Source organism: Egretta garzetta, unplaced genomic scaffold (genome assembly GCF_000687185.1).
Source record: "Egretta garzetta isolate BGI_Z169 unplaced genomic scaffold, ASM68718v1 scaffold27, whole genome shotgun sequence".
NCBI classification, from domain to species: Eukaryota; Metazoa; Chordata; class Aves; order Pelecaniformes; family Ardeidae; genus Egretta; species Egretta garzetta.
The window spans coordinates 687,930-706,728 of record NW_009260400.1 but is presented as its reverse complement, the minus strand read 5'-3'; the positions used below and the strand labels follow the sequence as shown (position 1 = coordinate 706,728).

The 18,799-nt window shown below is 39.9% G+C and overlaps 1 protein-coding gene across 10 annotated transcripts in view; it reads left to right on the top strand.

The window, feature by feature from the left end:
* CUNH16orf70 (chromosome unknown C16orf70 homolog) overlaps positions 1 to 18,799 on the top strand; it is a 37,094-nt gene that overhangs the window by 2,249 nt on the left and 16,046 nt on the right. For all 10 annotated transcript variants that reach the window (XR_004842575.1, XR_004842577.1, XR_004842576.1 and 7 more), the window contains exons 2-6: positions 2,866 to 2,948; positions 7,137 to 7,220; positions 11,558 to 11,601; positions 11,903 to 11,982; positions 16,525 to 16,619. Coding sequence is in view for 7 of the 10 variants with exons in the window: in XM_035898759.1 (XP_035754652.1) it covers positions 2,866 to 2,948; positions 7,137 to 7,220; positions 11,558 to 11,601; positions 11,903 to 11,982; positions 16,525 to 16,619 (386 nt within the window). In the remaining 3 variants the exon portion in view is untranslated. The remainder of the gene's footprint in view (positions 1 to 2,865; positions 2,949 to 7,136; positions 7,221 to 11,557; positions 11,602 to 11,902; positions 11,983 to 16,524; positions 16,620 to 18,799) is intronic.

Genomic DNA, 18,799 nt, shown 5'->3' with positions numbered 1-18,799 from the left:
TAAATGCTTATTCCATGGTGCTTATAGCTGTACTATTAGCATGAGATACATAATTTATAAGGCATACTTGCATTTCACTTGCTTTTTGTACTTTCTTTTCCTACTAAGTTTCACTTCTCTTTATTTAATGTGTTAACAATTCATCTTCTCTCAGTTTTCTTGATTTCTTCTCTTTTAATCTGTGGTCTCTCCTCTATCTCCCTGCCCTTCAAGACGCAGGGTCTTAGCGTAGACTAATGCTTCAAGCTATGTTGTTGACGACCAGTGTATTCAGTGCCTTGTGTTGCTTCTATCGCTCCAGCATTTAGCAAAGGGAAAAGTTTGTGATAGGAGAGTCCTAGCGCTCATCTTTGTGGGTGTTATTTACCATGGCTCAGTTTGGTTGACTGTCTGATGTGCTGGAAACCATGTTTGCTTCCCCGTCCCCCCTGACTGGTGAGCAGGGGAAAAAAAGAATTCTTTGTTTTCCTTTTTGACTGCAAAGGCTGATGAATGTTGAGGAGAAGGGGGTGTTGTGTGTGTGCGTGAGAAGGGTGGAAGGAAATAACTCAGTTTCTTTACTCCTCCTTTGGCTCCCTGCTAATGGAGGCAAAGGGGGGATACTGGCTCCTCTGTGCGTGTTTTAGGTTCTGCGAACTGTTCTTGGAGAACTGAAGTTGCTCATCATAGCTTTGCTAAGCAGCTGTATGGCAAAATCTGCTTGATTCTTAGTTGCTGAAAACTGAACAAAGTCAGTCCATGTCCATTTGCTTGCAGCTTGAGAAAGCTCTGAGTAAGAGAGTCACATGAGCCATCTGTTTGCACACTTACCAGCCCAAGATTGCATCAGTTTACATCGGACTACAAACTGAACTTCGTGTTTGTGAGCACTTTTTTTTAACCACGTCCTTTTTTTACTGAAACCTTACCTACTTCTGACTTTTGCCACCGGCGTATGGATCCCGTCAGCTTGTTCGCTGGCTTTGCTTGAGCCTTTGCCACTTCTTTTTTTTAAAAGAGCTCATGGTCTTGCCTCTGCAAATCTCCCAGAAACACTGACTTTGAAAATGGGGTTTATACTTTTAAATCATCTTTACTTTTTTGGAGATCATAGCTTTTACTAGGTTAAGAAATGTGAAACTTTCACAGCAGCATCTTTGATCTTAGCTTCTTGCTGTTACTTATGTTTCTGCTCAGTTCTGAAAATATTTAATACGTAATAACTGTTTTGTTTTTTTTTTTTTAAAACTCAGCTGCTAAGACTACAAGATAACTGCTACTTCCTAGATAATAGAAAGCAGTGCTGCTTTATCGTGTGCCTCTGTGCATTTAAATTTTATTACCGTTATTAAAATAACAACTATTCCTTTTGATTTCATATCATCTTCTGGTATATAGTTTCTAACAGCAAAAAATAATTGTTTCCAGGATTATGGGCTAATGTGAAAAACAATTTCACAGAAACAATGGTATATGGTGTTAACAAATTGAATCACTAGTTCTAATTAAGCCTGTTTTGCTAAAACTTGATTTCATAATTGTAGAAAAGCTGCAACATATGGGTGTGACAAGCATGTAGTTTGGTGTGACAGTGAAAATAATAATTTTTTTTTTTAGTGTTATGCTAGTATTACATTAAAGCAGTACGGATGGTGATCCAGGCTTGTGTATGAGATTATATATGTGTGGAGAAAGAGAGGGAGTTTTCTCACTTTGGTACTGTAGATAATGTCTAAAAGGTGCTTTGGAACATGATGTACGGTCTGAGTTTGAGAGGTGTAGCTAGTAACTAAACATCTCAATGCCTGAACTGTTACCTACATAAAATTGTAGGTCCCTTGGTAAATTTTCCCTAATCAAGGCAACTTTCTTAATGTTTAGAAACTAGAAATAGAGAAGAACGGGGCAAGGAATGTAAATAAAATGTCAGATAACTAATCTAAATTGATTTGCAGCAATTAGTAGGGGAATAAAACCTCACCATTATGAGCTCATAACCTCTCTTTATAAATGCCTGCTTTGAATCCAGGAACACGATCGCGTTTCAGTTGGAAAGGCAACAAAGGTTTTAAGTGTGATAAAGGATGAGATGGTGTGGTGCTATTCTTTCTGCAGGATCAGCTGTTTCATTCCACTTGCAAAAATTTATAGCTGTAAAGATAAGATACGTGCTGAAGGAGGGGGAAAAAAACCCAACCCAACAAAAAAAAGCCCTTGAAATTGTGTTAGAGGGTGAATGACTATGAAGTGTATTACTTCAGTTGAACCAGATTGTTCAGTATGTTTATCTTGTCTGTAAACAGGGAAGCTAAAGTTCCTTCCTTGACACAAACGTAGACTGTCAGTAGCTGATGTGGCCTGTGAGGCCGAAGGAGGATCATTGCTCTGTTTTAGTATTTGTATCTCTCTCGTACGACTGCTCGGTATGTTATCAAGCTTGATAAAGGGTACACCATAAAATGCGGTCCAGGAGCCTGTTCAGTGCATATAGGAGTGCTCTAGCCAGCCCTGGTGGTGTTTGGTGTAGGCTATTTTATCAGTTATCAGATTGTTGGCCCCAAAAAGCGGAAAACTTTGCGTGCGGATTGTAGAAAGATCTGTGCTTTTTTTCCTGCCTAAGCTTTGCTGTTTAATTTTGCGTCTGGAAATACTTTCTTTCATATACGCCTCACAAACTGGTAGATAAGCAATGACTTTTCTGTTTCAAAAAAACAGGTCTGTGCTGAAACCATGAGTCAAGTAGGCTTATTTGTTGATTGTATACCTTTCTGTTGTAATGTACTGTTTGCTGATAACAGTTCTGTTACCTCATCTGTAACCTTTCTGTTAAAAAACCACTGTTAGCTGGTCTCCAAATTGAAGAAACACAACTGTTTCGATTTACAGGAATACCGCTGGCTCAGGCTGTAGCAATTCTTCAGAAACACTGTCGCATTATCAAAAACGTCCAGGTTCTCTACAGTGAGCAGGTGAGTAGTGCATGCCCTGGCTGTGCCGTTTACCTCCTTGTGTCCCAGAACTATGGCGTTAGGGGGTAGACTGATGCTGCGTCATGCTGACAGACGTGTTGTAGGAATTGTGGAGCTACTTAAAATTGAATTACACCAAATTATTGCCACCACGTCTGAGGCGTAGCTTTTATAACAGTTTCACATCAAATGCAGTAATCCTCAGCACACTGCAGTGATCTAACAGGTATTGGTTTTATATATGCGGTGGTGGGGTAATAGTTTTTCCTTTAAGAAGGGAAATGTTCTGTAATTAGCTGGGTAACTTAATTTCAGTCTTTTTACATTATCATTGTCAAGTGTTGCTGTATTTTTGAAGTACTGAATCACTCGTTATGTTCCGCTTCCGTGTTTGGTTCAGTGGTGATGAACCCCCTGAAAAGGCTTCCATGCTTCCTCTCTGGATCTGCGATTTTGTCTGCGGAAAGTGGATGCGGTAATTTAAACCAGCTATGGATGTTTTAATCGTTCTTCCTAACTAAGCATTAAGTTCCTAAAACATTTGACTTCCATCAGAAAGAGGACTAGAAGCGAAACCTTTCTGCTAGACCAAATAAAATGTGTTATAAACCCACCTTTACTCTGAAGGAAGTAAATTCAGCATTCACTTTTTGCGGTAAATGCTGAAAGGCTGACGAGCAAGCCTGACTCTGGAGTTTACTGCTGGATACATATTTCATGTAATTAAATGAATTATCCTTTTTTGTTTCGTATTATGTAGATTTATGGGTTTTATGATGACTGAATTGCAGATTGAAAATGGAGCTCCTTGTACTTAATGCATGGGAGCATCTGTCTGGCAGTGAATGCATTCCTTGGTTTTAGTATGCTTCAGAGGTTTTTTAGTTTTTCTTGCCACAGTGCATTCCAGAATTATTTCTAGGTTTGTTGAGATAAATGATGAGATTCCTGTTCCTCAGGTTTGTAGAATCACAGCAGGATTAGTGGTCCAGTGCTGGAAAGCGAGGCAGACCACTGCTTGGTTTCTTTTGCCTCTTGGAAAGCTACATTGTACTTGACCATGTACACTGAATTTTTATTCTATCTGTGGGGCAGTGTGTAGGGGTGTGTGTTAGGGTTTTTCTCCCCAAACTGTAATAACTGTAAAGATATTTTTGACATCTGCATAGTCCAACAAACTTAGTAGTTCTCATCTTTGTGGAATAGTTGTGCTGACGATACTTTTTTCTGATTATTATTATTCCGATTCAGTGCTTGATATGGGTGCAATTTTTTTTTCCACGTGCCACTCGAGGCCTGCAGTTGACTGTCTGGCTACCCTCGTGCAGGACATCATGCGCTTCATTAGCAGCTGAGCACAAAGAGCTGCTGCAGTTCTTAGATTACTCAAAGTTTTAAATAAACTTTACCATGCACAACTCTTATCTAGCTGAACGATACCTGAACAGCTGTCACGTCTTTCCTCTTTCTTTTCTAAAAGAATGCCTTTGAGCATCCTGATCAAATGTTATTTAAAGTTGTTGCATCTAAAGCACTGAATTTCTGATCCTGGAACTCCAGCAGTGAATATTTCCTTTCAAAAATTTATATGACAATTAAATGCAATTAGATCTGCCCATGGCTTTTTTTAGCTTGACATAAATGGGATGCCCAAACTGTGCCAAAAAAGCTTGATGAACCCTTTTGTGTGACTAAAGAATTTTAACTCTTTTTTTTTTTTTTTTTTTTTGTCTGTTTAATTGTCTTTATAATTTTTCCTAAGCCTCTTCCTCTGTATTTGTGTCGATGGGATTGTTCAGTGCTAACAGTTTTTCTTGCAGCTTTATGTAGATTAGCAGCATAGCTGCACATCTGCGTTGCTTCCTTCAGGAAGGACTCTCCTGTTGCTTCCTGGCGTCATCTTTTACACTCGAGGTTCTATTTTGTGTGTTAAAAGCCACATGAACTAAATTTGTGCCCTTGAAACTCTTCTTCTATTAGCTTCTGCTCTATGCTGGCATATTTTCTGTTTGCTGTACTAATTATCAAGCTTTCCTCAGATGTTTGGGTTTTTTTTTTCTCCACCCACTCAGAAGTACTTGTAATGCTCTCATTAATTTTGGAATAACCGTATGAAAATTCTGCTTAGAAACCAGTGACATGCAGAGCGTATCCTGGATCAGAAGAGCTCTGTTGGTATATTTAAATGCAATGAGACACATGGTTTTTTTCTCTATCTGTAGCCTTTCTAAATTAGATTTATAAAGGATTTAAAAAAAGACCGTCTGGATCAACATTAGACCTTTTTATCTCAGGCTCATGGCTACGTTGTAGGGCTGCTTCAACTCTACACAGTATCATAAAAGTTTGCCAGCAATAGTGAAGTATGGATGCCCTCATGCAAGGCACCTGTGAAGGTTTCATTTAGAAGACAGCTTATGTGCTAGATCACCAATGTTCAAGATGAGCTCAAACTGAACCTGCTTCACGAAAAGCTCTCTGTAGTGATCGAAGGGAATGGGGAATCTGCATCACAGGGGGCTGAGAGCCTGGTGGCTTGTTTTGACCTAGTAATCATAGAATCATTTGATTGGAAAAGACCTGTAAGATCATCGAGCCCAACCGTACCTGTCCACTACTAAACCCTGTCCCTAAGCACCTCTTCTATGTGTCTTTTAAATACCTGCAGGGATGGGGGCGCAGCCCCTTCCAGTGCTTGACAGCCCTTGTGGGGAAGAAATTTTTCCTAATGTCCAACCTAAACCTCCCCTGGCACAACTTGAGGCTGTTTCCCCTTGTCCCATCACCCGTTCCCTGGGAGCCTGACTGACCCCCCCACCCACCCCTGGCTCCCCCCTCCTGTCAGGCAGTTGTAGGGAGTGGAAAGGTCTCCCCTCAGCTGCTGCTTCTTCAGGCTGAACCCCCGCAGTGCTCCCAGCTGCTCCCCATCAGCCTTGGGCTCCAGACCCCTCAGCAGCTTCGTTGCCCTTCTCTGGACGTGATCCGGTGCCTAGTGATGTGAAATCTAGGATCTGATTACTTAAATGTGTGGTTTGGGAAGGGGTGGGAGATGCATGTGAGAATGCACAAAAAATATCCAGGCTAGAAGACAGTGCTGACATGAGAATAGAGGTGAGAAAATTTAGGATGAAAATTAGACTGCTGACAGTCAAAACACAGACCTTTGCTCAGTAGACCAAAGGGGAGAGTAACAGTTTTTAAGATAGCTTGTGCTTAATTCATAAAAAGGGCTGTATATGGTGTGGCTGCCCACATCAGAAGCCTGTAGATGGCCTAGATGTCCCATCCCCATTCTGTCTTTTGCTAGATAACTGCTTTGGTGCAATTCTAGGGCATGAATATTGCTGCCTGCCTGTCGTTCAGCCTTGTTTCTCCTCTGAGGAGACAGTTGTGGAGGGTAGAACATTTTGAAGCAAATGTGCTTTAGATGGTACACGAACAGTTAGCTGAACTGGGGCCAGCTGACTGTGTGTGTGTGGATTGTACCGGTACAGGACCCAGCGGCTGCCGCGGTGTCGCAGCAGACTGAGATGGCACAGAGCCTATGCAGACACCAGTGAAGCCAGTGGAATGTCTCCTATTGACTCCAGCAGACTGCAAATTAAGCTTTTAGTTGTTATGATTCACAGTAACTAAGGAAACCTAAATTCACAACATGAGAGTCTGAAGCTTTCCTTTTGAGGCCTGAAAAAGACTGTGACACTCTTTGATTTTTGAAACGGAAAGGCCTCTCACCATCTTTTTGTCGAGTGTATGCTTGGTTCTGATGTGAGACTTGGTGAGAGGGGCTATTATTTTTGTGCACCAGGAGTGCAATGGACTGTCCCTGCATGATGTGTCTGATGCTAAATTTGGAATGTTAATTTTCAAGTTGTTTGTTTTTCTTTTTTGGTTTTTTTTTTTTACCTCCCCACTTAGAATAATGGCCAGCTACCCTTTTGGGAGTTCCTGCAGGGTGCAGATCTTACACAGGCACTTCCATTTCTTTTCATAAGGAAACTGAAAGGGTTGAGAGGTTTCGCTAAATGTATTTTCGTCACACTTATTTGTTGAATGAGTGGTTGTTTTCTGAGGTGGTCTTGTTTTTTTCTAAAGTAACCAATTTATACTTATACGATGATATATATCTTCACAAAGAAGCCTTGAAATTAAAAGCCTAACAGCTTTTTTTTTGTTGTTGTTTTACAGTCACCTCTTAGCCATGACCTCATCCTTAACCTGACTCAGGATGGAATCAAACTGCTGTTTGATGCTTTCAATCAGAGACTTAAGGTAATAAAATGCTCTTCCTGCAAACAAAACAATGCAAGCCAAAACCCTGGGATATATTGACACTTAACATAAGAGCATAAGTATGTGGTTCTTTCAGGCATTTAATTTGCCACATGTAGTGCTCTCTTGTGATAATGAACTGCGTGTCTTCAGTGTGGGGGTTAAATCTTTATTTATAGGGTTAAGACACTTTAGCATTGTACTGGGGACTGTAAGAGTGCCATAGGAGTGTGATGGTCCAGTGTGGTATTGCTTGCCCAGCTTGTCTCAAGTCGCAGCAGAAGCTGCGAAAGGCCATTGGTAAAGCTAAGCCTAGGATTTGAAATCAGATCATCAGTTAATGCAAACCAGACAGTGTTGTTTCCTGCCCAGGTTGTTCCTTTATCTCTGCTGCCATTTTATTTTTGAAAGTAAATTTCCTCCTCCTCTTAGTTTTCGGTTGAGTTAGGTTCACAGAGTACTTGTGTGGCTGTGAGCCTGTGATTTCTCCTAGAAAGCCACGTTCAGGCCTGGTGTGAGCAGCTGCCTCCTGTACTGAGTTCAGTTTGTTCTGGATGAATTTTTGTTCTTGCGATTGAAGTCTTCAGCCCAGCAATTCTGCTTCTGTGCTTTTAGGTGTCCAGGTATTGATCTGCCTCTCTCTAGGATGCTTTGTGTAGTTAAGATGCAAAATAAAGGGCAGGCTGGTCGCTAACCTCCCATGGCATTCATGCTCACAAGATGTCTGTTATGAAAGTGCTATGTTTCATCCATGCAAAATGGGCAACTGTGGGACTGTAGAGATACAACTACATTAGTATGAAATTTTGAAAAACTTTAACTGAAACATTTAAAATATCTACTATTAAAATTTAAAATATCTACTTTATATTTACATTTAAAATATCTACTACACTTAAAATATTGTGTAACTACCTTAATTATTCAGGGTAATCCTTTTGGCAGGACCAGCTGTGCTGAACAATTGTCAGTGTGGCTCTCACCTGGTGTGCAACCCAAATTAGTAGTTGTTAGAAGTACTTATTTCTCTATTAGTAACTTGTAACACCATGGTATGTTCGGGGTTGGTTTTGTTTTTGTTTCCAAAATCTTTTTTATTAACTATAAGAGTACACATTTTGAAGAATAATTTTCAGTTCAAACTGAGTGCCCCTAGAGGACAACTGAGCACTTTTTTTGCCAGATTTCGGTTTGTAATTGCCTTATGGTAATTTCTGTTCATGAAGTCATTCTGTAATAATGGGATTTTTATTTTTGTCAAGGTTAAGAACTTAATTATTCAGATTGCATATGTGAATTCACAATTTTTAAAATAATATCTTGAAAATTCTCTTTGTCAGATGGATCTTTATCAGTGTGAGCTACACCTGTCATGAAATTTTTCCAAAATATATTTAAGTCCTCAGGAGACTGAACTCAAAACTGACATAATCACTTCAAGCGCATGGCTTGCTTACTGACAGTTTTTGGAATGTTGCAATCTCGTAATGGTTTTGAAGTGCTGTAACTGGTGTGTGCCACATCTCCATCTCCAGTGTTTGAGGTTTTGACTTTGTCATATCAACACCCGGTGTTCTAAGAACTATGCAAGAGCTTTTCTTCTCACCTTTCTCTACAATGTGTTTTAAAGAAAAAATAGAAAAACCAAACTCTTCTGGTGTGTTGTGGTTCAGTGGTCTAGTGATACCTTTTGTTTGTTTTAACTATGAAGAGTAAAGCTGTGTAAATGCATACGATGCTGTGAAAACTTACACTTGTAAAAGTGGTCAGAAAGCTTTAGAGAAGAAATTCTATGGGATCAGTTCAGAAGTGAGCAACAGGACTTGTTAAAGAATAGTGTAGGTGTAGAATAAATAATGCCTGTTTTTTTAAGATGGTATGGTTCTGTTTTCAGTGCTCCTCAGCTTCAGCAAAACTGGAAAAATCAGGATGCCTTTTCTCTTTGCTTTGTGTGTTGTTTTTTTTAATACACACTTGCTATTAGATTTGGTTGTGAATAAGATTGAAATACAGGCTACTAAAGTGGAAAGTCTTGATGGACCCGAAGAAGCTGGTGCAGGAATAAAGCCGTAGCGATGTTCCTAAAAAGCTTCATCCCTCTTCTCGGGGAGGGGAGGAAGGATTGTGCATAGTCTCTTTACTTGCCTTCAGTAGCCAAAGCACTGCAGGAGATGTTACTAACATGGGCTAGCGTGGAAGAGTAGATCCAGGACCAGATTCTGAAAGCATTGATACGAATTTTAGCAACAAGGTCTCTCGCGCACGCTCCCTCTGAGGTAGAGAAAGAGTTAGGTTTCACAGTGTTGGTCTGTTATTGCTGGTTAGTAGATACCTGAAGGTTTTTGAGTCTTACTCAGTAGTAATTATCAAAATGGTGAGTGTGACCAAATGTCACGTTTTGTTAATTTAAACCAACTGCCTTCTGGCTGTGTAGTAAAAACCCATCGCTGAACAGTCGTTGGTCTTCTCAGTTCTTGTTCTTCTGCATGTAGAAAGAATCACGCTAGTCCTTTTGTCAGTGTAGCTTCTGTAGGGTAAAAAAATAAATCCTTTTCTAGTGCTGTGGCCTGTTGCAGTGGCTTTTCAGTACACGTATCTTTCATGGCTTTCATGAGATCTTTTGACTACCTTCAAACCTTGCTAAGTTGCACTTGTTTCTTCCTCTGCTGTTAGTAAAAAGAAATGTTGACATGAATGGATCTGTCTGAATTGTGGGAAGAGGGCCGATGGCAAATAGGTGCTGGCTGGCTGCTGTCAGGATGCTTCTCTCGCGGGGCCCTCATTTGTGCAATGTGCTGTTCCTCGTGCACCGCTCCTCCTTGTTCTGCTTGTCCTTTGTCTGCCACCACTGCAGTGTGTTTCAGCAGAACTTCAGGAGAGTGCCTGATGCTCTCCAGTAGTTGCTGCAAAACTAGATCTGTCTGTGGGGTGCTTTTCTCTATTTTCAGAAACATTTTGGGGGGGAAGATGATGTGGGAGGTCACTAAAAAAATCCTCCCTTTATTTTCATAAAAGCAGCCTTTTTGTTGCTGTGCAGTAAAAGAACCCTGGACATGTCAAACTGCACTTGAATCAAAATACTGGATAACCAGGTTTTTCCCAGAAGCACAATCCAAAGTATATTTATTAAGAAGAAAAATTTGTTTGCTTCTCTCTATGTTGGTTCTGCCAGAATGTTCATTTGTTACTTGCTTTGTGCTGCACTTGTTGCTTAAATCCTGAAATGTGTGGGCTTCCTGAGCAAACAAAATGCTTCAAAGAACTCTTCCAACTTTTGTGAGTCAACAGCGTACCCTTAAATGTTGATTTATCTTTTATTTTTTTTTTATACAGTGGTTTAAGCATTGCAAGTTGTTTTATTTAGGGTTATTTGCCAGGCATCTCTCAAAACCAAGACTTCCTTCTTAGCTGGTGATGGTTTTAGGCTTTAAAGCCACGTTTGGTAGCAAGCTCCCTGGGGAATTCTGCTTTATTCTCTAGCTGAAAAGTGAGTCCTTTCTAAATCTGCCAGTGATTTGTTGGAGGATTATACAAAGCAATAAGAAGCCCTTTACTTTTTCTTTACAGCAGTTACAATGTGGCCTACGTATTTTCCTTTTACTGCTGACACAGGAACACATGCAGAGGGTGGAGGAAGCTTGTATTTGACCATGGTTACTTGCCAAAAATGATCTGCTTAAAGCCCAGTCTAGCCTCAAGGTTCAGTAACAGTCACATAAAAATAATATGAAATCAATTTCAGATGCATGTTTGCAGCAACGTATTCAGAACAAAGGATCAATACCTAATATTATCTGCAGAGAGGGGAGCTCCTTGGAATGTTCAATAAAGTCCAAAATAATAAATATCAGAACTAAGTGTTATGGCTTGCTCTGATTCTTTATGGGCTGCTCTTCTGGTTGTCTTCTGTAATGCTTGCAGAGATGGCTAGATGTCTTTTTATGTAGTATTGAAATGAAATACTACTACTTAGTCTTGCTGTGTTCCTCTTCTGCTTTAGAAGGAGTTGGAAAGTTTGGACAGTGCAGTCAGTGGTAGGACTTACTACCCTGCGCAGGTGTTCTTCAGGGTAATGAGCAGCCCAAGGAATGGCTTAGTGTTTGACATTCATTAGAGCATTCCCTAATTAGCTAACCTTTGCTATTACTTTCCTTTGAACTTGCTTAAGAGTAATCTTTGGAGAAGTCAAGATGCTGATGTTTTCGTGATTTATCTTAGCAGAGTTCTGTTAATGAGGGGAGTGAGTAGTGCTACCTAGTCTTGCCTTTTGATGAGAATTTGCCTCTAATGATTTGCAAATGCGTGAAGTATGGTGATATTTGTTTCCTGTGTTTCAGGTGATTGAAGTTTATGACTTGACTAAGGTGAAGTTAAAATATTGGTAAGTGATTTAAGACTTCCCATGATTTCTTCTTGGTTACAGTGACTGGTTTCTCTCCTGTTTTTTTTTTATCCTGTATTCATTTTTTTAAAATCATTCTTCCTAAAAAACAAAAATAACTGTCAAAAAAGAATGTAGATAATTACCCTTTATTGAACATAGCACTTGGTTAAACTACCAGTTTACTCTTTCCTTCAGTCTTGGAGAATTCTTTTAATTTAAATGTGGTATTGCCATTACTAAATGTGTGTAGCATCCGTTCAATATTATAAAGGCAAATTAATTTTGTTTTCTTTTTCAGTGGTGTCCATTTTAACTCTCAGGCAATTGCTCCAACCATAGAACAAATTGATCAGTCATTTGGAGCAACGCATCCAGGAGGTAAGCTGAAGTATTTCTGGGAATCGGAAGCACAGACTTCTTTCCAGGAGGTCTTTCCTCTACATCTGCCTAGAGAAATGTGCAGACACTTCTGTTGTCAAATGATCTGAAGTTGTGTTCCAGAATGGTCGTATTCTTATAGCTGGGATATCATGTAAAATGTACTGTAAGTTCAGTTGTGACTTTCTTTAAGTGAAATAGTGAGGGAGAGAGTCATTGGCACAGAACGGTATGTTCAGATATCATTAATGATCTGTTTTGAACTGTCAGTACCGGAAAATCGTGAGCTTTGTTGTTGATGCTGTTGGTTTTATGCATTCTTATGCATGGTCAGCTCCCGAGTGTCCTTAGGAATTAAGTATACCATGAACATCCAGACATTTGAGCTGATCTCTGTGCAGAGCCAGCCGGGACTGTTTGCTCAGGCTCTGTGCTCTGAGATGAGAACATGGTCATACTCCTGCTAGGGCAGGATCAAGCCTGAGCCTGTGTATAACTGGCTTGCATCTCCCTGTGCCTCCTTCCTGTTACTGGGAGCACTGGAGAGTTGTGAAGTCAGCCTACATGCAGCATGACCAGAACCAGAAGAAGTTTAATTAACCTGGCTGAACCTGCTCTGACTCTTGCACAGCTACTTGGCTGTTCACCACCACTGTAGCAGGAAAAAGGTTATCTTTAAGCTCCTGGTTTACATATGAAAGTGGAGAGCGTATTTGTTTGTTAGGTGATGAAAATAAGCCAGTGGTGAAACTTTGAAGAGTATATTTATAATTAAACTGCTGAGGAACCATCAAGAAATGGAGCCACAAACTGGCATAACAAGAAAGAAGATTAACTCCATATTCTATTTTTAGGTTAACCCCGTCTATTTGCAGTAGTTAGGCTGATCCCAAATAGGCTAGCATTCTTTGTGATTGATGGCGACTGCATATCCAGTCGTTGTCCCTCTTCTCTGCAGGCAATCTCTTGCACGTTACGGAACAGGATTTATTAACTGTGGAGGGTCATGTGGCTAAATTAACATCATAGCATGAAAGCCTGCTGTAGTGATGAATATCAGATTGAGATAAAGGAAGCTTGGAAGATTTCTAGCCATAATACTCCAAGGACCAGAATCAGCCTTTTTAAATTTCACTTTGGTTATGCTCTGAACATTTCCTCTTGGGCAGAAGCTCTGAGAACCATAGCTAGCTATTATGGAAATAGTACATACAAGACTGTTTATAATTTTAGCTTGTTCTGTGACAATGGTTTATTTGTAAATATTTAGAGAAGTGCTTGCATAATTGTGATATTATGAACTATAAAAATAAATATCCATCTCTAAGCATTACTTACAATACCAACAGCATGTTTTATTACTGCATAAAATTGTATGCAAGCGCTTAAAAGCGTAGCTTGGCACCACATGTCCTCATGCTGAATTTGCCAGATCTTGTGCGCCTGTCATATTCAATTCAAAAAACTTGCACATTTGCTTCATCTGATGATAGTTTTTAATGAGCTCTTTTCATCCAATGACACATAGATATGAGAATGTGTTTATTAAAATGTTGGCCTCTACAACCATTTCACCAGTGCTTTTGCTTATTCAGTTTCCTCACTGGAAACTCAGTATCTTCCATTTAACAGCCTACTTAGCAGAAGTTAATGCTCTATATTAAGCTGCCTGTCATAAACAGTTTAACCTGTATCATGCAATGCAAGTTTTTGAGAACTTTTTTTTCCAAAAGGCAAAAAAACAGAATAGTTTTTAGCACGTGGGAGGGATGATGATGGTGTTTTCTTGTCCCGCAAAAATTTGTGCCGTGGTAGGGAGAGAAAGGTGGGAAGAGAAACCTTCCTCTTAATGTGACCAAAGTACCAAATGTCAGTTTTCATGAATGGAAGTATGACATAACCATCCCTTTTCTTCCCTGTACCAATGCTCCTCCAAAACCCCAACACAAGCCCTTTGAAGTTTAAAAGTACTTTGTTGTTTATCTCTGCGTTAACCTCCACCAGAATTTCAAACAAAATGGTGTCTTTCACTTAAACCCAAGGTGGTTACAGCAGAACTTTCCTGCAACAGGATACAGTGGTAGTTTCAGAACATATTTCAAAAGGTTAGCAACTGTTCTGTGTTGAAACAGACTTTCACTGAGCAGTTCTGGTTTTGCCAAATCAGTGGTTTTAAAAAAGAGGAGTCATCAGGAAAATTGCAACCAGCTTCATTACTTTTTGGCTAGTGTTAGTTTGAAACATTGTAGTATCTCTGTTGTGGGGCTGCTTGAATTATGACTGCTTTGGAGGTCAATAGCTTCATCCAAGCCAGGATTTTATCCCACATTTCCATGATTCTCTGACCTGACCTCCTGCTGGGGAGAGCTTGCTCTTGCCAGCCAGCGGTTCTGTTGAAATCACATCCTGTTCTGAGTCCTTCTGGATGTGGCTCTTTGCCGAAGTGCCATTCGGCTTGGATAGAGGCTGTGGGATGGAACTGGAGTCATAAGGTAGAAGAAAATAAAACATCCTTCCCTCCTGCCCTAGTGGCCTTTCAAGGTTGGGGGCAGATCCTGTCTTCTCACTCTGTAACTCTCGGAGACTTCAGACGTTGCCCAAGCTCCCCTGGGTTGCCAGAAAAGTCTTGTGCTTGATACTAGGAAGACTTGACTTTTGGATCTGCCTCTGCTTTTATCAGGACTGTCTCTGTTCTGCAGGCTTGCTGGTGCCGGTGGCTTTGTCCCATCCTGCTCTACAGAAACATTTTCCAGCTGGTCACAATCTGCTGCTTTCCTGGAAGGCGAGCTCTTCCCCCCTTCCTTCACCCAGAGGGCAGCAGCAAAGAAGCAGTCTTTTTGCTTCTATCAGCAATTTTGAATGGAATTATTCTGCAGGGTTACCTGTGTAGTAAATGAATTTTAAAACAATAATTAAAAAAAGGCTTACCTTGTTCGGTCAGGTGGTTGTGACATATGGTCTTGAGGGAAACATGAGAACTTAGTAAGGATAAAAACATTCCTTGCTGTTTAAGCCTAGACATCAACAAACATTGCAGGGGATGGGAACTGATGCGATTTATATAATCAGATATCACACTTGGCATGACTAGGGGAAAAACACTTCTCTCGCTGGCTGTGGGCTTTGGAAAAGATGCATCATAATTTATCACATGAGAGAGATTTGTGTAATTTTCCTGCAGATCAAAACATTTCCCTCTCCCCACACGTTTTCCTTTGAGTGACAAGCAGGGAAAATGCTCTTAACCAGCACGTTCTGCAGAAAAGGCAAATGATGACTTTTGAAAGCTTAATGCTTATTGCTCAACTGTTATTTTTCTATCCTGGGCAGTCTGGCATTGTCCAGATATCTTGTGACATGTCTCAAGTTGAACATTTGAAAGACGCTTTTGGGGGTGAGGGGGGGAGAAATATATTTATATGCATTTTCTCTCTAGGCTACATCATCTTAAATACAGAACTGTAAGAAAGTAAGAGAATATTGAACTGATTTCCTTTGGTAAAGTGGAAGAAAGCAGCTTCTCTTGTTGGAGTGTGTGGTTTTTTGGTGTTTTGGGTTTTTTTTTGTTTTGGTTTTTTTTTGGGTTTTTTTTTTTGCCTCTGCTGTTTTCAAACTGTTTTGCAAATGAACCAGATTCTGTGTGTTAGAAGACCATTGCTCCCCAGTGACTACAGGAGCACAGATAGTTTGGTAGCATCAATCCCCAAGCTGTTCCCAAGCTCCCAGTCTCCTGGGATCATTTTTAAGCTTTCCTCAGTCTCACAAAACAGTATGTTTTGTTAGAGTAAGCACTGGGATGACTTCTATTGCTGTTTATAGTTGATGATGTGCAGTTTGTTGCAATAAATCAGGACAGCTCGTGATGTGATGACAGCTGGAAGTCTGTGCATGTTCTGATTTATTACTGCTCTTTGTAAAAGCTGACCCATCGGCTGGTGTTTCTGGTGATATTATTTTTAATTATGATTGTAAATGGCCTAGGACCTGCATGTCTGAAGTGTTTCCTTCTTGTTTTGTATTACTCGGGAACACAGACAGCTGAACTGGGGCATGCGAGCTGGAGCTCCTCTTGGGAAGGAGAGGTGGAAGGGGCAGCTCCTACTCAGGAATGTACTTCCCGCTGGTGTGAAATATGGAATTTATCAGCGTTCTGGACAGATCTGTCTAAAAGACTTTCTGGTTAATATTCTACAAGTGTACATAACAATGAACAGAATTGTTTTGTACTAACAGTAGCTGTTTAAACTACTTTAGGTATATTAAGGTATAATTGATTGTGTCATGTTGTATAATTGTATCATTAGGGATAGGTTAGTGCCTACAGGCTTACGTAGGCAATGCTAATGAATCTAAGGTTTCTCTTACTGCTATGTTTCTGCTGCAAAAAATTGAAAGGAAAACTGTTACTGTCCTGTGTAATTGTGTTCCTCCCGCATCGAGATGTATTAAATCCATTGATGTCATGAAAGTGCTGTTCGATCTGAACTGGAGAATTCTCAGTTTATTTTTGTAACTCTGTTTTTATTTTCTTTTCCCTTTTAGTGTATAATTCAGCTGAGCAGCTCTTTCACCTCAATTTCAGAGGACTGTCGTTTTCTTTTCAGTTAGACTCCTGGACTGAAACTCCGAAGTACGAGGTCAGCAATCATTCTTAGTTAATGGATAGTCTTTTTTGCCTCTATGGTACTTGCAAAATATCACCTACAGCATGTCTTGCCTGCAAACAAAAGAAACCAGTAATTTGGAAAGAATTTAACTCCTCAGTTGTGCTCTTATTCATGCTATGTAATCATTTTGAAGTTAAAAATTTTCTTCCTTTTAGCACAAGGCATATGCTTAGAGGTTTTGCTTGCATCATGAACTGGGACTAGCAATTCTGTTGTTGGAGTCTTCTAAAAATATGAGTGCTCTCTATAACAAATACGTGAATATTAAGCAATTTACTGGAAGGCTTTTCTTCTATCAGATATTTTTGAATCTCATCAAAGTGATTATGCAGCTAAACTAGGACAGAATTCATAAAATACATTTTCATCTTAAGTGTCCTCCAGCGTGAGTGCTTTTAGAAAGCCAAAGGAATGAGCTTTATTTGTAATGCCTCTGCATATTCACCAAATGGTCGGATGAGTTACTGAATAATTGAAGATATTACCACATTCTCTAAAATCTTTGGAAATCACTGTCTGTGGTGGAAACAAGATCGGGTCTTCTGTGATTTCCAGCTATGCTAACAAAAATGTATGTTTAACTTGTTTTGTGTGATGATGAAAATGCTCTCAGTTGTATTATCTAGGCTTATCAGTTACAAAGAATGTGTACTGTATGGTATTAAAATAAAAAGGAGCACTTAAAGAGCCAAAGCAAAGTGGGAGAAATCAAGCAACATGATGACACATGTTCTTATGTCACATCCTGGTACTTTAGCAGTTGTGTTTTGACATGTGAGAGCACAGGGGGTAGCCAGGGGAAGTTACTATTTAGCAGTAGTGAAGGTCAGTTGGGTTTCAGGAGTATTGGAAGGTAAATAGAAACCTAGTAAGCCAAACAGAAAGAATGTCCCAACAAAGAGTAGTTGCTTTTCATGTGAGAGTTCCCAGGGCATTTATGAATGAACTGGCCGAGCTGCGAAGAAAGTAATTTGTTATACTGAGTATTTGAAAAGATCATAGAGTCATAGAATATCTCAAGTTGGAAGGGACCCATAGGGATTATCAAGTCCAACTCCCTGCTTCTTGCAGGACTGCCTAAAACTAAAAGATGTCCAAATAAAACTGCTAGGATATATTTTAGCCATTGCATCTGTGTGTCTTGTTTTGGTACACGGTTCGGTTAACTAAGAAAATTGGGGATTAGTTACAGAATGCTTGGTGCAAATATGCTCCGAGTCTTTCATCCAGTGTTCAAATGAGGTTAGTAAAACGTTTGCGCAGAGCGAAAGGTGAAATTCTCCCCAGAGTTATAAATAGGTAGAAATAGAACAGTTTTAGAAAACAAAGTAGTATGAAACAGCCCACAGGGAAGACAGCTATTTGTGAAGCCTTTCAGGGAGGAACATTAGGAAAGACTGAAGAGTGAAATGAAATTTGAAGATGTCAAAATCTTTTCCAGTTCAGAGAGGATCATATACAAATGCTAAAGTAGTTAGCAAAGCTGTCTGATCTCTGCTTATGGAAATGAAAAAACTCTGAAGAAAACTTTGGTGTTTTTTTATAGCTGGTAACAGGCTACAGGTGAGGAGAATGTGAAAACCTACTCACACTGTTTCTCTTGAGAAATGAGGCATATATAGCCGAGGCACTTCCATGGCTCTAGGCCAGATTTTTCTGTTGCTAAGGCATGAGTAGGTTAAAAAGTAATATGAAGTCTGACAACTTTAGAAAGCTGTGTTTTGAGGTGTTGGTGTTCTGGGCACATTCAGAAAGAGGACTGAGATCAGGGCATCTCTAGGTTTGCTAAGTAATGGAGGTTCCCTGCCTACAGCAGTGAAAGTTATTGCTCTGGGTTAATTTTTTTTTTTTTTCCCCCCTAAGAATAACTTTTTGTATTTACCTTGTGTGATGTCCTGCTAAACTAGACCAGGATAATGGTTTGCATATTGTGCCTCTTGTTTTTGTTGACTGCTTCTGACAAAGTTAGTTTCATTCCTGTCCAGTGTCAGCAAACATGTTGTCAGTCTTGATGAAAGTCCTGTCATTTTCAGAGCTGAAAGAAATAGGCTCTTACCGCACTAGAAGAATGAATGTGACTTCCTTAGCACGCTTTCTGTTTCATGAGAACGCTCAAAATCCCTATCAAAACAATATGCCAAAGAATGTGG